This window comes from Plectropomus leopardus, chromosome 8 (genome assembly GCF_026936395.1).
Source record: "Plectropomus leopardus strain MGB_pleo_1.0 chromosome 8, ASM2693639v1, whole genome shotgun sequence".
Lineage (NCBI taxonomy): Eukaryota > Metazoa > Chordata > Actinopteri > Perciformes > Serranidae > Plectropomus > Plectropomus leopardus.
Genome location: NC_142183.1, coordinates 22,818,569 through 22,832,334, shown reverse-complemented (window position 1 = coordinate 22,832,334; position 13,766 = coordinate 22,818,569). Strand labels below are relative to the sequence as shown.

The 13,766-nt window shown below is 39.8% G+C and overlaps 1 protein-coding gene across 2 annotated transcripts; it reads right to left on the bottom strand.

Moving 5' to 3' along the window:
- Positions 1–56: 56 nt before the first annotated feature.
- sfxn1 (sideroflexin 1) lies at positions 57–13,411 on the bottom strand. Of its 2 annotated transcripts, XR_015777281.1 has the most exons (12): positions 13,258–13,411; positions 11,349–11,518; positions 11,073–11,243; positions 9,506–9,604; positions 9,329–9,404; positions 8,917–9,002; positions 6,751–6,878; positions 6,512–6,561; positions 6,200–6,249; positions 4,508–4,555; positions 2,203–4,326; positions 57–2,169 (listed from the first exon to the last, which is right to left on the bottom strand). XR_015777281.1 is itself a non-coding variant. In XM_042493309.2 (11 exons), exons 2-11 carry the CDS (start codon positions 11,510–11,512, stop codon positions 4,230–4,232), a joined length of 969 nt encoding a protein of 322 aa, XP_042349243.1. In that variant the 5' UTR covers positions 11,513–11,518; positions 13,258–13,411; the 3' UTR covers positions 57–4,229. The 2 variants fall into 2 exon arrangements, 1 of the variants encoding a protein (XP_042349243.1); XM_042493309.2 differs by having other exon boundaries at positions 57–4,326.
- Between the last annotated feature and the right edge of the window lie 355 nt (positions 13,412–13,766).

Sequence of the window (13,766 nt, the reverse complement as noted above, 5' to 3'; positions counted from 1 at the left end):
TTTCACCAGAAGATGGTGCTGTGGAGCCGTCAGCCAAAACATACAACAAACACCAGTTACAAGATTTCATCAATTTTATTTCATCCAGTTAGTCTAAACATCACATCACCCCAGTGTACTGCAAAACAAATACAGTTTTTTGTCATAATATTTCTTTAAAATAATTATTTTAATCAATGTAAACTGTAAATGACTTCTTCCCATTGAATCGCTTTGTATCGCTTTGGCTGTAGTGACACCACATCTGATTTGGTAGATTGAAGCTTAACATATTAGGTAGTTAATTTAATATTTTAGATCACTTTAATGGGGAATTAGTTCTCATTAGATGCAGTCAGAGGGACAACGTCTACCAAAAGCTGAGTTTACTCCGTAATTGATCAAGAATGAACTGAAATTGCTTTTATGTTCAGGGAACTGAACAGGTTTAATATGTTTGTTTTTTTTAAATGTGCAGCATTTGTAATCTGTCACAACATTGTGCTTTTAAGGACTAAAACACCTGTATTTGGAAAAAATGCTACATTCAGTTAACCTTTAACACTAGAATAACAAACTTCACTTCAAACCAGCTAGGGAACAGCTCCGACTCCGACACATCTCTCTGGAAACACCGACGATCTAAAGTAAACTTACTTATACAGCAATATATGTCAGTAGATTTACAGTATATTAAACATTAAACACCTTACAGAAATTACACACCATGGTGAGCAAAAGATGCAATGAAATCAAATCATTGTTCACAAGCATTTTTGAATGGATTTCAAATGTAAACATTTGCATTACTTAAACCAAATGATTTTAACACACAATGGAATCTAAAATAATTTTTAAAGTTTAAAAATGAGGATAGGTTTGTTAAATGCTGCTTGTTGGTTTTGTCGCTTCAAGTCCACCTTTTTTTAATCTTGCCCCTGATTTTAAAATATCCACTGATAAATCTAGCATGTGGCTGTACCGTCTCCTTGAACTCTAGCTGTTATTTAAACACAAAGTCATCATTTTTATACATCAGCAGGCCCACACAGCACAGTTTGCACCAACTGTGTCCAAACATACCAGACGAGCATTATCATCTGAATACTGACAGCAGGTACAGAACAAAAGTTACAACATCAGGCTGCACCTGCTTTATCTCTGTGACAGTGTGTGCTGATACGTGTGCAATAAATAATGCGTGCATGTTTTTCACTTTAACGGCAACATAATGAAATACTGAGCAGGGAGGTTGTTAACGATCCAAGATTTTAGCTGGGAACTCACCACGCTGAGGTCAAAGTAATTCTGTATGACAAGTTGATAACAGTAAATGTCATATTTAAAACATATATTGGTTAGATGGATCTCTCTGTATATAATCCTTGCCTCAAAAAATACTATCTTGTGAAAGTTTTTGTCATTTTTTCCAAGTATTGACATCCATATCTACTATATGTATATATAAATATACTTTAATACTTCAAAACATAGGATAAAACTGCCATAAATCTAAAATGTGTCTCTTTGTGCGGTAATAATCAAGTCTGTGTAAGGCATGAATGAGTTGGTGAATTTTGGTGGTAAGTATGGTGATCACAAAATCCTGGATTCAGGGTTCCCACAATTTTTTTACCAGCTAATGTTCAAAGCTTTCCCATAACTCAAGATTACGTTGGAGATGACAGTCTGACTGCAGCAGCCTCCATTCAAGTTAATGCTATCCATCAGAAGTAACTGTCACCAGCATCATTTATTTATTCAGCACACTGACAGTGAACGGTCCGTGTAATGCTGATCAATCTTCCATGTAAAAAAAACTGTTAAAAAACAGTACACTGAATCCAGTTTTTCTAAAACCGTGTTTCTTGTTTGACAAATCAATGTATGATAAAGATGTTTTTTATTTCATTTTTGGATGTTGCATAGAGAAATGGAAATTTTAAAAATAGGAAATAAAAGAGCTTTTGTGGAAAATAAATTCCCCTTTATTTTGACACTTTTCCTCACTTGCCTCACTTCCTTTACCTCACTTCCTTTCCTCAACACTGATCGTTTCCTTTCACTCTCTGCTCTCAGTTACCTGATTGAGTTCACCTGTTTATTGTCTGTTGTCTATTTAAACTCTGCTCACCCTTTCCCTCATCTCTCCATCATCACATGGGTTGATAGTGCTGGTAAGCAGAGTTTCTTTCTCTGTGCATGATTGGTTCAACTGAGAACACCATTTATCCTGATTAAGAGAACTTTGTTTCATTTTGTGTTTGCTACCCCCTTTATGTTCCAATAAACCGAAAAGTAAACATTCAAGTCTGATGCATTCTGACTGAATGTGATATGAATGTGATAGCACATCTCTCCCTCTGAACCTCCTCAGCTTTTACTTCTGTGGGTGTGGCTCTAAAATCTGTACAGTAGTACAGAGTACACAGGTTTTTAGAGCCCTAAATTAGGCCTGTTAGATTAATTATACATTGATCTGACAAATAAAAAAAAATACAATTTTAAAAAACTGAGTTCAATTTACCAGTTTTCCAGTTTTGTTTTTGAATGGAAAATAGAACGTGTGAGTACCACACAGACTGGATATTTACGTATCTTACGTGTGAGGGATCTCAGTGTGGAGGCCTTGGTTAACCTGCCTTTTTCTCTCCTGATGTGACGTCGTGCTTCTTCCCCCAAAAGGGGGCGTGGTCTACACAATGACACTATGCCAGTCTGGTCTGTGGTCATCACATGACATTAGTGACAGTGGTGTGTCCATACTTTTTTTAACGGAGATGGCCCAAGTAGGGCACCGACTTATGGAGGGTGGCACGAAGTACGAGCACTGCTGCGGGCAGCGTCAACTGTGTCGCCATAGCAACAGAGTGACACCACACAAGTGTAAAATTACTTTCTGCTCTCCGCTCCAAATAAAAACACTTCTTCTTCCTTTTCTGTGGCTTTTTGGCAGGCTAGACACAACTCTGGCACAATAATGCCTTTCAGGTTTAAGACTGAATTGCACCTATAAACAAAAATGGATAAAGAGCCTTCATAATTGGGTGGCACCTGGACACGCCCCTGACTAGTGCCGTTTCAACAGCAGCGCAGCATTTGACTTCACATTAGTAGCTTACGGAACATATTTTAGGTAACATAGAACTTGCTTGGGTATTTTGGAAATTTATTTTTAAAAATATCCAAATCAATGTATATTTCTTCCAGAGCATTCTGTTAATCTGGATCCAAATCCAGGCCTGGAAAACAGTTTTTTTTTTTTATTTTGTTTTTTTTCGGTAACTTTAACAGGAATCTCATGACAGTGGGAACCCTGTAGATTAACTATTGCAGATGAAGACTGGTGAAGGTCAGTGAGAACCAGTGAGTTTTGCTAAAATTATAACACTTTTTGGCACGATCGTTTAGCTCTCCTGAGTGCGGCCTCAGTGTGACAGAAAATATTTTTCACAGAGGTTAATCATATCAGGAGTGGTTTGTTCATGCGTGTTTGGCAAGCAGAATAAATAGTATGATAAACACTTATTAAGACATCAAATAGCACCGTGTTGGCCCATCAATGGTTGCCACCATCATAGCGTCACATTTTATAGGGTGAATCCCTGGAGAGTTGTTTTCAGATTCATGATAAGATGTCAGAGGCCTCGGGGCTCACTGAATGTCATTTATTTGGCAAAAATGAGCTGAATTATTGTGAATGCTTTTCTAAAAAAAGAAGCTGTAATCATTGAGGTCTAAAAAAAAGAATGTGAGTACTGATTTGGCAAATGTAAGAACTGCAGAGGTCTTTGTATAAGCAATGTTAAAATCTGATTCTAATCGTAACGCAGGTAAGAAATAAAATGACTGCCAACCTCAGGTAGGAGAGTGTGAAAGTGGTTTGGCGGCGACATAAGATCGACAAGTCACCAACTTAAAAATAAAGTACTGCACAAAAAATGATGTCCACTTAAAACCAGCTTACACTGGCCATTATACAGTATCTGTCATGAGAAACACAGTTTCTCTGCGGCCCTGTCGAAGAAAATCTTCTCTAGCAGTTACAATAAAATCAACAATCACATTGACAAAAGCAAAACATCTCATTACAAAGAGACTGAGAGGGAGTCCTCAGATATCCATCTGAATGGTGGAAATGAGGAGACACAAACTTAACTTTGGCACGCTGAATGAAGAGGGCTGGCAGAGAGGCAAGACTGAGCCTGCAGCTGTGTTATGGCAGTGTTTGGATGAAGGAGGCCGCACACTCATAGCCCTTTGTTGAAGTAGACCCGCTCCACCCCTGGGTGGTTGGCCCGGATTTTCTCCTGCAGCTCTGGCTCCAGGCGGCTGACTGACATGGAGCTGAATCAGGCGAGGGAATGATAGAAATGCAAGGGTTAATGGGTCAAATACAGATACTGTAGGCGTATTATGCAACTTTTCAAGCAGAAAGGAATTATGCCAACTCTGCAGAGAGAAAGGGCAAAGTCTTGACACACTAGTTACTATTATTTAAGGAACACGTTTTTAAGTTTCAACTCACCTCTTCTGAGGGAACAATGCACAGCACAGTGGAGTGGCAAACACCAGGCTGAAAAAGAAACAGATCTGTGAAACACCCAGCTTCCTGTTCTGACAGAGGCTGAGAAGTTTGCCCTCAGGTTTAGATAAAAGATCGTGGTTTGGGTTCAAATGAAAAGAATCTGGCAGAAAGGCTGAGGGCAAATTTCTGCACTCTGACATCATCTGATTGGCTAAAAAGATATCTGATAGACAAGAATGAGGATAAAATCATCCATGTGCTCACAGCAAGCTTTGAAATTAGTGTCGAAATTTTCGTTTTTTATTGCTGCAGTGTTGATATGTATATTATCTCACTGAGGAATTTAATGTTGAAAGGGAATGTCTATTATACTGATATATCTAAAACTATGTGATGGATTCTCAGTTTTGCACAGACATTCATGATCACCACAGGACAAATCCTACTGGATTTGCTGATACCTGAATTTCTCATATAGTGACATCATCATGTCAAAATTATTTTGGTTTTTGACCAAATACCTGCAAAACTACAGAGCTTCAGATGTGTTTTACGTTTAGTGTTTTGCTTAAATGTTAAAATGCTAAGATGCTTACGTTAGATGAACATGATAAACATTAGACCTGCTAAACATTAGCATACTGACATTTACTGTACGTTAAGAGCATGTTAGCATGCTGATATAGCATTTAAACGTAGCTCAAAGCATCAATGTGTCTTAGCAAAGCCCCACAGAGCTGCTAGCATGCCTGCAAACTCTACTGTCCATTTAATACAGGAAATGTGCTGTCATCCCACTGAACAGTAGATGTCATTTAAACACGTCTTCACTTGAGACTCCATCACATAGTTTAAGATATTTCAGTCCAGACCAGAGTGATAAGCAGACTATTGTTATCCTTAGAGTTGCCCTGTTGGCCTTTGTGGAAATAACATGCCGCATTTTTTATAATTCAGTGATCAACATGAGACATCAATAAACTTTATCATGTCAATGCTTAGATCATTTTGCCATGAAACGCTCCAAGTGGTCTAAAACAAGCAGACATATAGTGTGGCTCAACTGTGGAACTTGTACTTGTATATTAAAATCTCATTTTCATAATCACTTTTTTCTTCATTTCACAGGCCCGACTTGCTTCTTCTTCTGTTGTTGTATTCTGCTGTTCTGTCTTATTGTGCAAATAAAGAAACCGAATCAAATATAAAAAGGGAAAGCTACCTTGGTATAAAAAGTGTCAAAATCTCTGGTGGATGCTAAATTTACACAGTCACATCGCCCACCTCTACAGCAGCTCTGCGACTGTGCTTATCTGCTACTGTCATGTGTTTTGAGCTGAACGGAGGGAATGCTACACATGATTTTAATTGGCCATTTTGAGGTCACCAAAGGCAAAGTGGAGCCAGGAAAATTTCAGCGAAACACGTGAGAGGATGTGTGGATCATTTTTTAGCAAAAGAAATGATAGAATCTGTGGGTTGTTTGTTTAAATTCCTGAAAATGAAGAAATATCTAGGGAACTCACAAATATTAAGAGCACCTTCCTCTTAAGATACTTCACAATAACTTAAACGTTTGAAGTTACATACATCTAACGATTACTGACATTTCATATGTTTGCTGAAGTAAATTAAGTTGAAATTTCACATGGCTGCTTATCATTATCAGGTGGACCATCTCTGACGACTCACCAGAATCCCACCAGGCTGACTTGAATAGGTGCACTCATCCATGGGAACTTCTGAAAAGACCAGGCAGAAAAAAACCAATGAGTGGCACAAAAGCAGCGGTGAATTCCCATACTGGAGCGGCTTCATGTCCTCAGCGCTTTTCATTCCTCTGATGTGTGATTACGAAAAGAAAACCAAGTGGCAGACACAGCGTGGAACGTGAGAGTACCACCATTCAACTGGAACCGTCATGGCGTTTTAAAAACGTGATGATGAAGCTGATGTTGAGGACGTTATACTGTGTGTCTGGGACTAATGCAAAAATATACCCACCCTCAGGAAGGCCTTCTTTTCCAAATGGTTCATTAAAAACGGGGGGATAGCTGAAAAGACCAAAATAGAATATCACTGCACAGTGCCTAAATATGTGAAAAATATAACAACGTTTATGGTTTACAACTTGCATTTTGTTTTCCTGTTAATTAAAGCATGCCACCAGCTGCCAGAGGCAGGGAGCTAACAAACCTGACAGCAGGTGTCTAATTGGGCTGATGATACAAAGATACTCATACCCATTCCTGGAGAAGCCATGAGGATCCTGGAGACCACAACCTGAGAGATAGCCTGCTGTGCAGCTTTCGTCGACTCTCCTAACCTGTTGTCATTCTCATCTGTGATGGGAATGCCGTGTTGAAGTTCTCTGAAGGTAAGGAGCAACGCAGCATATATCAGTCCAACAGATCTTTTATTACACTTGCTAAAGCTGGGCTCAGACTACAGGAGTTTAACAATCCAAACTGAGTTTGAAAAAGGGTCGCATCACACAAATAAGGAGAATAATCTCAAATATACGGAGCCCCTAAAGTGACAGGGAGGGACAAAAAATAGATAGTGCGAAAAATTCAGACAATACAAAAAAAACATTTAGATGGTGAAAAAAAAATATGATGGGGAAAAAAATAGATGGTGAAAAACAAATTTGATGGTGGAAAATATGTGATAGTCAAAACCAATTGGAATGTGGGGGAAAAAATAGATGGTGGAAAACAAATGATTCCACCTATTTTTTTCACATTTTTTTTCCCCACTGTCGAAGTTGTTTTCCCTTCTTTTTTTTACCATCTATTTTTTTTCTGCCATTTATATGGCAGATCTTAAAGGTCCAGTATGGATCTTTAAATGCCCATAGATGGATTTTGGTCCATCTATGGGCAGAAGTGGTATATAATATTCATAATGATGTTTTCATTAGTTTATAACATAGCCTGTAAAATAATGGACGTAGCTATCATGAAGACATCCGCTGGTTTGTGGACTGCCGATTTGAAGCATCAATTTTAATAATACGTAGATACCGGACCAAAGATGACACCTATGCACTAGCCTACACAACAAGGTTTGCCTGGCTCTGAAGCAAAGTTTACATAGTGGCCAAAAGTGTAATTACACTGTCCAGGTCCATCAAGTTATAACTTGCATTTTGTTTGCATTTGTTGGGCCCAAAAAGACTTTTTCCCATTGACTTCCATCTGGAAAGAGATTTCTGTAAATCAGGGGATAATTTTTTGTGAGCGTCAAAACCCCAGCAAAACGACTCATTTCACTATCTAGATTCAAGCCATCCAGTTTGATAACATTTAGAAAGTCTAAAAGAGCCACAAAATTACATTTTTGCGACTGCCATTCAAGCCAGCGAAGCGTTATACCAGAAGTCAGTCGTTTCATTGGCGGAAATTAACGTGTCAGGCACACTTAGTCATACTCAGTCGCCGTGAGTCACTAGTGAGCAAGTATCATGGGCCCGGTCATTTGGAGGATCCGGATACTTTCATACCACAGAAAAAGAACTTTTTTTGCTGTGCGACTTTCCTTGGGGCCTTGAGTTCAGCATATTGGCTGTCGCCATCTGACTCAGACTATAATGACACTTTGCAGACAGCTTGTCACTCAAGTGGCTGCCCTTATTTATGTGTATAAATGAGTCTTGTGATTGTTGTTATGAGTCTTTCAAATTTTCAAAAAATTCACCCCCATATAGTTGTTGTGCATGTTGAAATTGGCTATAGAGACAAAACTGTTTTTGAACCAGGTTTTAAAGATATTTGTTTTTGCTGTGAAGTTGGGCTCTTTTGCATTGCGGTGCATGTGGATTTATTTTGCTTCTGTTTTCAATGAACTGCAGTTTTTTGGCACTTCAGCGTTTGCTCCATTTTTCAGCCTCAGCAGTTACCGCCTGCAGTTACCTGAAAATAAGAATCTTGTTTTCATTTCCGCTTATATCTACATATGGAGCAGGTCCTTGTCCCATGATGTCTGCCATGTAGTTTCCACAGTAGCCCAGAGCAGACGAACCAAACACTGACTCTAAAATGGGTCATTTACGTTTTTCTGTCGGCCACTGTAGTTCTCCTGCATGCTTGATAAATAGGATAAATTTCAGTTCTGCAAACTCACCCTTAAGACTGGAGACTGGATCTGTAAACCCCTAACATTAACAGATAATCTGGCCTGAACATCCATAACAACCAAGGTCCTCTACTGGAATCCTCAGGGACATATCGGCTCCTGTATACCAAAACTCCTGTAGTTTGATCCCAAAATGAGCAGAAACTCTTGGTTTCCAGGGATGTTTTCACCATCATTATCTTCTTCTCAAGGTCAAAGCCTTTATGTATTTCATTTGTCAACATGCTTGAAAATGCCGACGCACATTGTTGAGTGTTGCATGTCCTTCTCACCTTTGTCTCATCAGCGGGATGTTGATACAGTTAGCAGCAGCTACAGCAGCAAACGGAACAAACCGTCCAATCAGGGGTGAGATGTGCTACAGCGGGAGAGAGGGGGCATAAAAAAAGGGGGTAAGAAACTGATTGTTTGACTCTGCTGTATTCTTACAGACCCGTGTTAGTTATTTCAGCTTATATTTCAGATGCTGTACATGTAGGCTTTTCTACCATAAATCAGGATGTATAACACAAAGTCACTCTAAAAGCTGTCAGGACAGCATGCTGATACGAGGGCATGACCCTGTAAATAATACGGCTCTTCTGTGACAAAGAAACTATTTGTGCGTGGCTAATTGGATGTCAGTGTGCGGTAGGGGTCAATACATTAAAATGAGATGCAGAATGGGGTTAGATGAACTGATACCTTTGTTAGTGCGTTTAGTCCTAGAGCGGTGGCAACTGCCCCTGTGGTGGCAGACACATAAGCTGTGCCAAGCTGACTGCAAACAGAAGAGTAATCGGTCACATCACACAGAAGAACTTGTTGAATTAAAGGGTTAATATGAGCCAGTGTCTGTGTGCCAAAACGTCTGTCTCTCACCTGACTGTGATTGGAGCGTCACCGCTCCTGTTGGTGTAATTGACTATTGCATTGAAAGACTGATTGATCCACTGCCAGAATAAGACGGCTGGAGTTGTCCTGCAGGATTTAAAACAGTTGAGTCATTTGCAGGAGCAGCTAAGAGGAGTGACAGATGTGCAGTGTGCTGCTTTTAGTGAGATAGAAGGAAAGTGTATTAAAAAGATTTTTAATCAGGCCAGAGGTGTCAAACCTAGGGCCCACACAAAGGGTCCAATCTTGCCCTGTGGATGCCTTTGCACAGCTAATATTGATACACTCGTAAAGGCTAAGAGGTTTCCGGAGCGAGTAAACACCGAGTAGCCTATGTTATGTAAAATGCTGTTCCAGAGGCTTTTCACCCTGACCTGAATATAATTTTCTGAAAAAACAATGACAATTTATTGCAGTCATATTTAAAGATATTGAACGTTTTCCAAAATACTGATAATCAGCAGTTTCAGTACAAAATAATCTTTTAGAGACCTTTATTTTAAAACTATATTGTTGAAACCCTATGGCTAAGATACCACCCAAACGTCAGATTTGTAAATGGTTTGCAATGCAGGAGATGACTTGACCTGCTTCCTCAATATCTTCCACTGAAATTCAGATGGATGATGCCAGCATGACTACACAGGAGTGGAGAAATACATTTTAAAAGTGCACGCTTAATGACAGTGAGTAATCAACTGACTGAATGTGGAAAAATGGAGAAATAGTGTTGAAATTGCACTTATATTTCTTAAGGCATCTCAAGCTGTTCACCATCTGTTTTGTGAATGGATGAATATTTTCAGAATGTGCTTCATTAAACTAAAAACAGGGAAAATTCGGAGTTGTTGTTATTCATAGGTTATTATGCAATGGTTTAACTGGTCCGACCCACTTGAGATCTAATTGGGCTGTGTGTGTCCCATAAACTTTGTTTCCCATAAAATTTGTTTGACACCCCAGTTTAAATGGCCAAAAATATTGATTTCTAGACTTAAACAAATATTTCTTTCTTTTCAGAGGTCCTTCAGTCATAAATAGTCCATTCTACGTAACTTTCCCAGTAAACCATAACAGCACAATACCAGGATGCTAAAACTGAAGCAGCTAAATGGAATTTAGCCATGATGTTTTATTATTTATACTTTTTTCTATTGTACCATACCTGTAATTAGGGCTGGACAAAATACCAAAATTATATTGATACCATGATATGAGACTAGATATCTTCTTAGATTTTCGATAGTTTTGTCTTTTCCTGCTTTTAAAGGCTGCATTACAGTAAAATCATGTGTTGCTCCAAACTTACAAGCCTGTTCTACCTGTTCTATTATTTGCCTTTACCTACTTAGTCATTATATCCACATTACTGATGATTATTTATCAAAGATCTCACTGTGTAAATATTTTTAATTATTTATTTTTAACCGCCCGGCCCTACCTGTAATATTAACAGCACCAGCAGGAGTACTAGGGATAGTGGCAGTGACAGTCAAATTCATCAGCTTGGGTGTAACACTCATAGTCTGACAACAAAACCCTGTCATGTCCTTACTTGTAAAATGTCATCATGCATCCTGTAATTGTCATGTTCATTGGAACCTGCGCTGACATGCGGCCAATCAGGATCATCTTCTCCCCAGTGTCGGGGTGGAAAGCTGAGTCAAAAATATATTTGGCTCTCCACAGTTCATCTTCTGTCAGTCCTGGAGAGACTATACCTTTCCTAGGAGACAGTAAAGACAACATTTAGAGCAAATCCATTCACAAATGTGCTGAATTTACATCCTGTCTCTGGTGTTTTGCTGCTGTTAGCTGTAGCCTGGTTTACCTGTAGTCAGTGATGACTTTGTGTGCGTGTGCTAGTTGTTCGTTGGTGAGGAGGATGTTCCTGGGATCTGTGACAGTGAAGAAATGTTTAGCCCGCCCTACAAATGTGCTCTGGTCCCACCGGGGCTCCTTGATGTTTATGGAAGTGGATAGCTCTGCTGCCATATTTATCTGGGGAAAAGAAAATAATCTTATTAGGTATTTGTCAGCAGTGCACAAAAGTATGTAGGAATGATGCTTCAAGGTTCAGGATTTTCAGTCGCCTTCTTATGGAGATAGAAACAGAAATGGCACAAAAATACTCAAGTTCTGTTAGGATTAGATATCTAGAACAACTGTGTTTCATAACTGCATTGTGCTGGGCTGACACTGACTGATATTGCTCAAGGATTTTCAGGAACCTGCTCCAGCGCTCACCCCTGGAGTTACAGCCTCTCCCTTCTTGTTTTTCTTCTGCAGACACAAGTCAGTGAAGGAGGACTCATGAAAATAACGCTCCTCTCTGGATTGCAATGCTGCTTATTCAGCATAATGTTGCTATGGTGACGGCTGACCTGACACAAGGGTTGTGAAGCAGTAAATTGCAAAGCCCTATTATGGGCACACACCAACCCCCAAACTGTGACTGAAAAGCAGCTCTTGGTGAGTGACAAAAGCCTTTGCAAGTGCAATGTGAACAACTGTACAAAGTTTTTTGTATTTTTTTATCAATTAACTACAAATTGCTTTGTAGTAAAGTGAGCAGTGGATTATGCAACATTTTATTACCACCACATTGAGTGAGTATTTCATTGAAGTTTTTTATGCATTTATGATCTCACAGTCCAAAACCAGATATGACTAATCTGCACTGACTCAAAAACATCAGCTTTGTGCATGCAGTATTGTTCCCAGCTTGTGCATGCAGATAACCCAGTCTGATCTGGTTTTTAACTATTCGTCACATGCCCAAGCTGAACTACATGGGTACATGCCAAAGTGCAGCAAGGCCATGCAGCAGCTGCATGATGAAACTCCACCTGAAATTGCACCAAAGATGGCTGCTGGATTGACAATAAAACAGGAAAGTCTCTTGTTTGCTGGCGAATGTCGCGTGCAGGCGGCGTGCTGTCCCTTTAAATTGAATAAAACTCCATGAGATTCTCACGAGACAACCACAAAACATCCCCCCCTTCTCTGAGATGGTACAATGAAACACTAAATTATTGTAAGAGTTGGTTTGAACAATGATTGCAGAGCATGTTAATTGCATCAATATAATACTAATCAATTAATGAAGGCGTAATAAGGAGGGCTGAACTTTGGACTGACACGGCCTCTGATCTATAAACCCTCTCTCTGCTTCTGCCCTCACTCTCAGCCAATCAAATTCGGCCTGCGTGGCTACACATTAACCTGCAATTCACAACAAACTCCTCACAATCAAATATATCATCCGCACACTTCACGCAGCATCTCGTGGGAGATATTTTAAGCTTCATTTCCTGTGTATCTGGCATCTATTACACTGAAAATAGCTGCTCTCTGTCTGTGGTCGCAGGGTAAACACGCTCTGTGACTGGATACGGTTAATTGTTCAACCCGACGTAGACCAGTCAAATCTGGACTGTAACTGGAGGTGCTGCTGCTGCATCTCAGCAAAGCTTTGAAGGCTTCAATACACAGTTAAAAACAGCACAAAAAAAGCATCATTTTAAAAACATCTAATTAGACATGACATCTGTCCAGCCCGATAATTGTCCAGCTGTGCGCCCCAGATTCAACTAGTATCAGCCTGCCACATCCACACATCCAGCGAGCCCCGCGCGCCTAATGACAGTTTCCCCAAACCTCAGACACAAAGTGCACGCTGGTCTTTTCTATGTCGACGTCTTGATGGATCCATCAAAAAATATCGATAGGTTACTCACTGCACTGTGGGCTCCGGCGGTCCGCAAGAGGTGTCCCTGAAAGGCTGCAGCCAGCTAATTTTACATGTAGCAGCGTCACAGAGCACACAGAGGCACATCCCCCTAGCGTCAGGACCTCATCGAGAAAGTAAAAGTCCTGCCTCCAAGCAGCTATTCACACCGGAAAATACCGGACTTATGACTATCTATCAGTCATAGAAAAAACTCCTCCAAATGCATGGTGATTTTTTTTTCTCTTTCAGGAATCAATAATTTCTATGGCGAACACTTGAGATGGCAAATTAAATTTCATTGCACTCTCTCCTTAAATAGAGGCTTTTATTTCCAGCTGCGAGCTGAGCATCACATCCGTTACCGCTCGTTTATTTTCGCCACGTTTATTCACTGGCAGTAAATCATTAATAACTGGTAAAACTTTGGATTTCCACACAACAGCCTGACATTGGTGGGCGACATTAATGTCCTGTGAGAAAGCAAGTGTCCTTTTAACCAACAAATCTTTGGTTAAT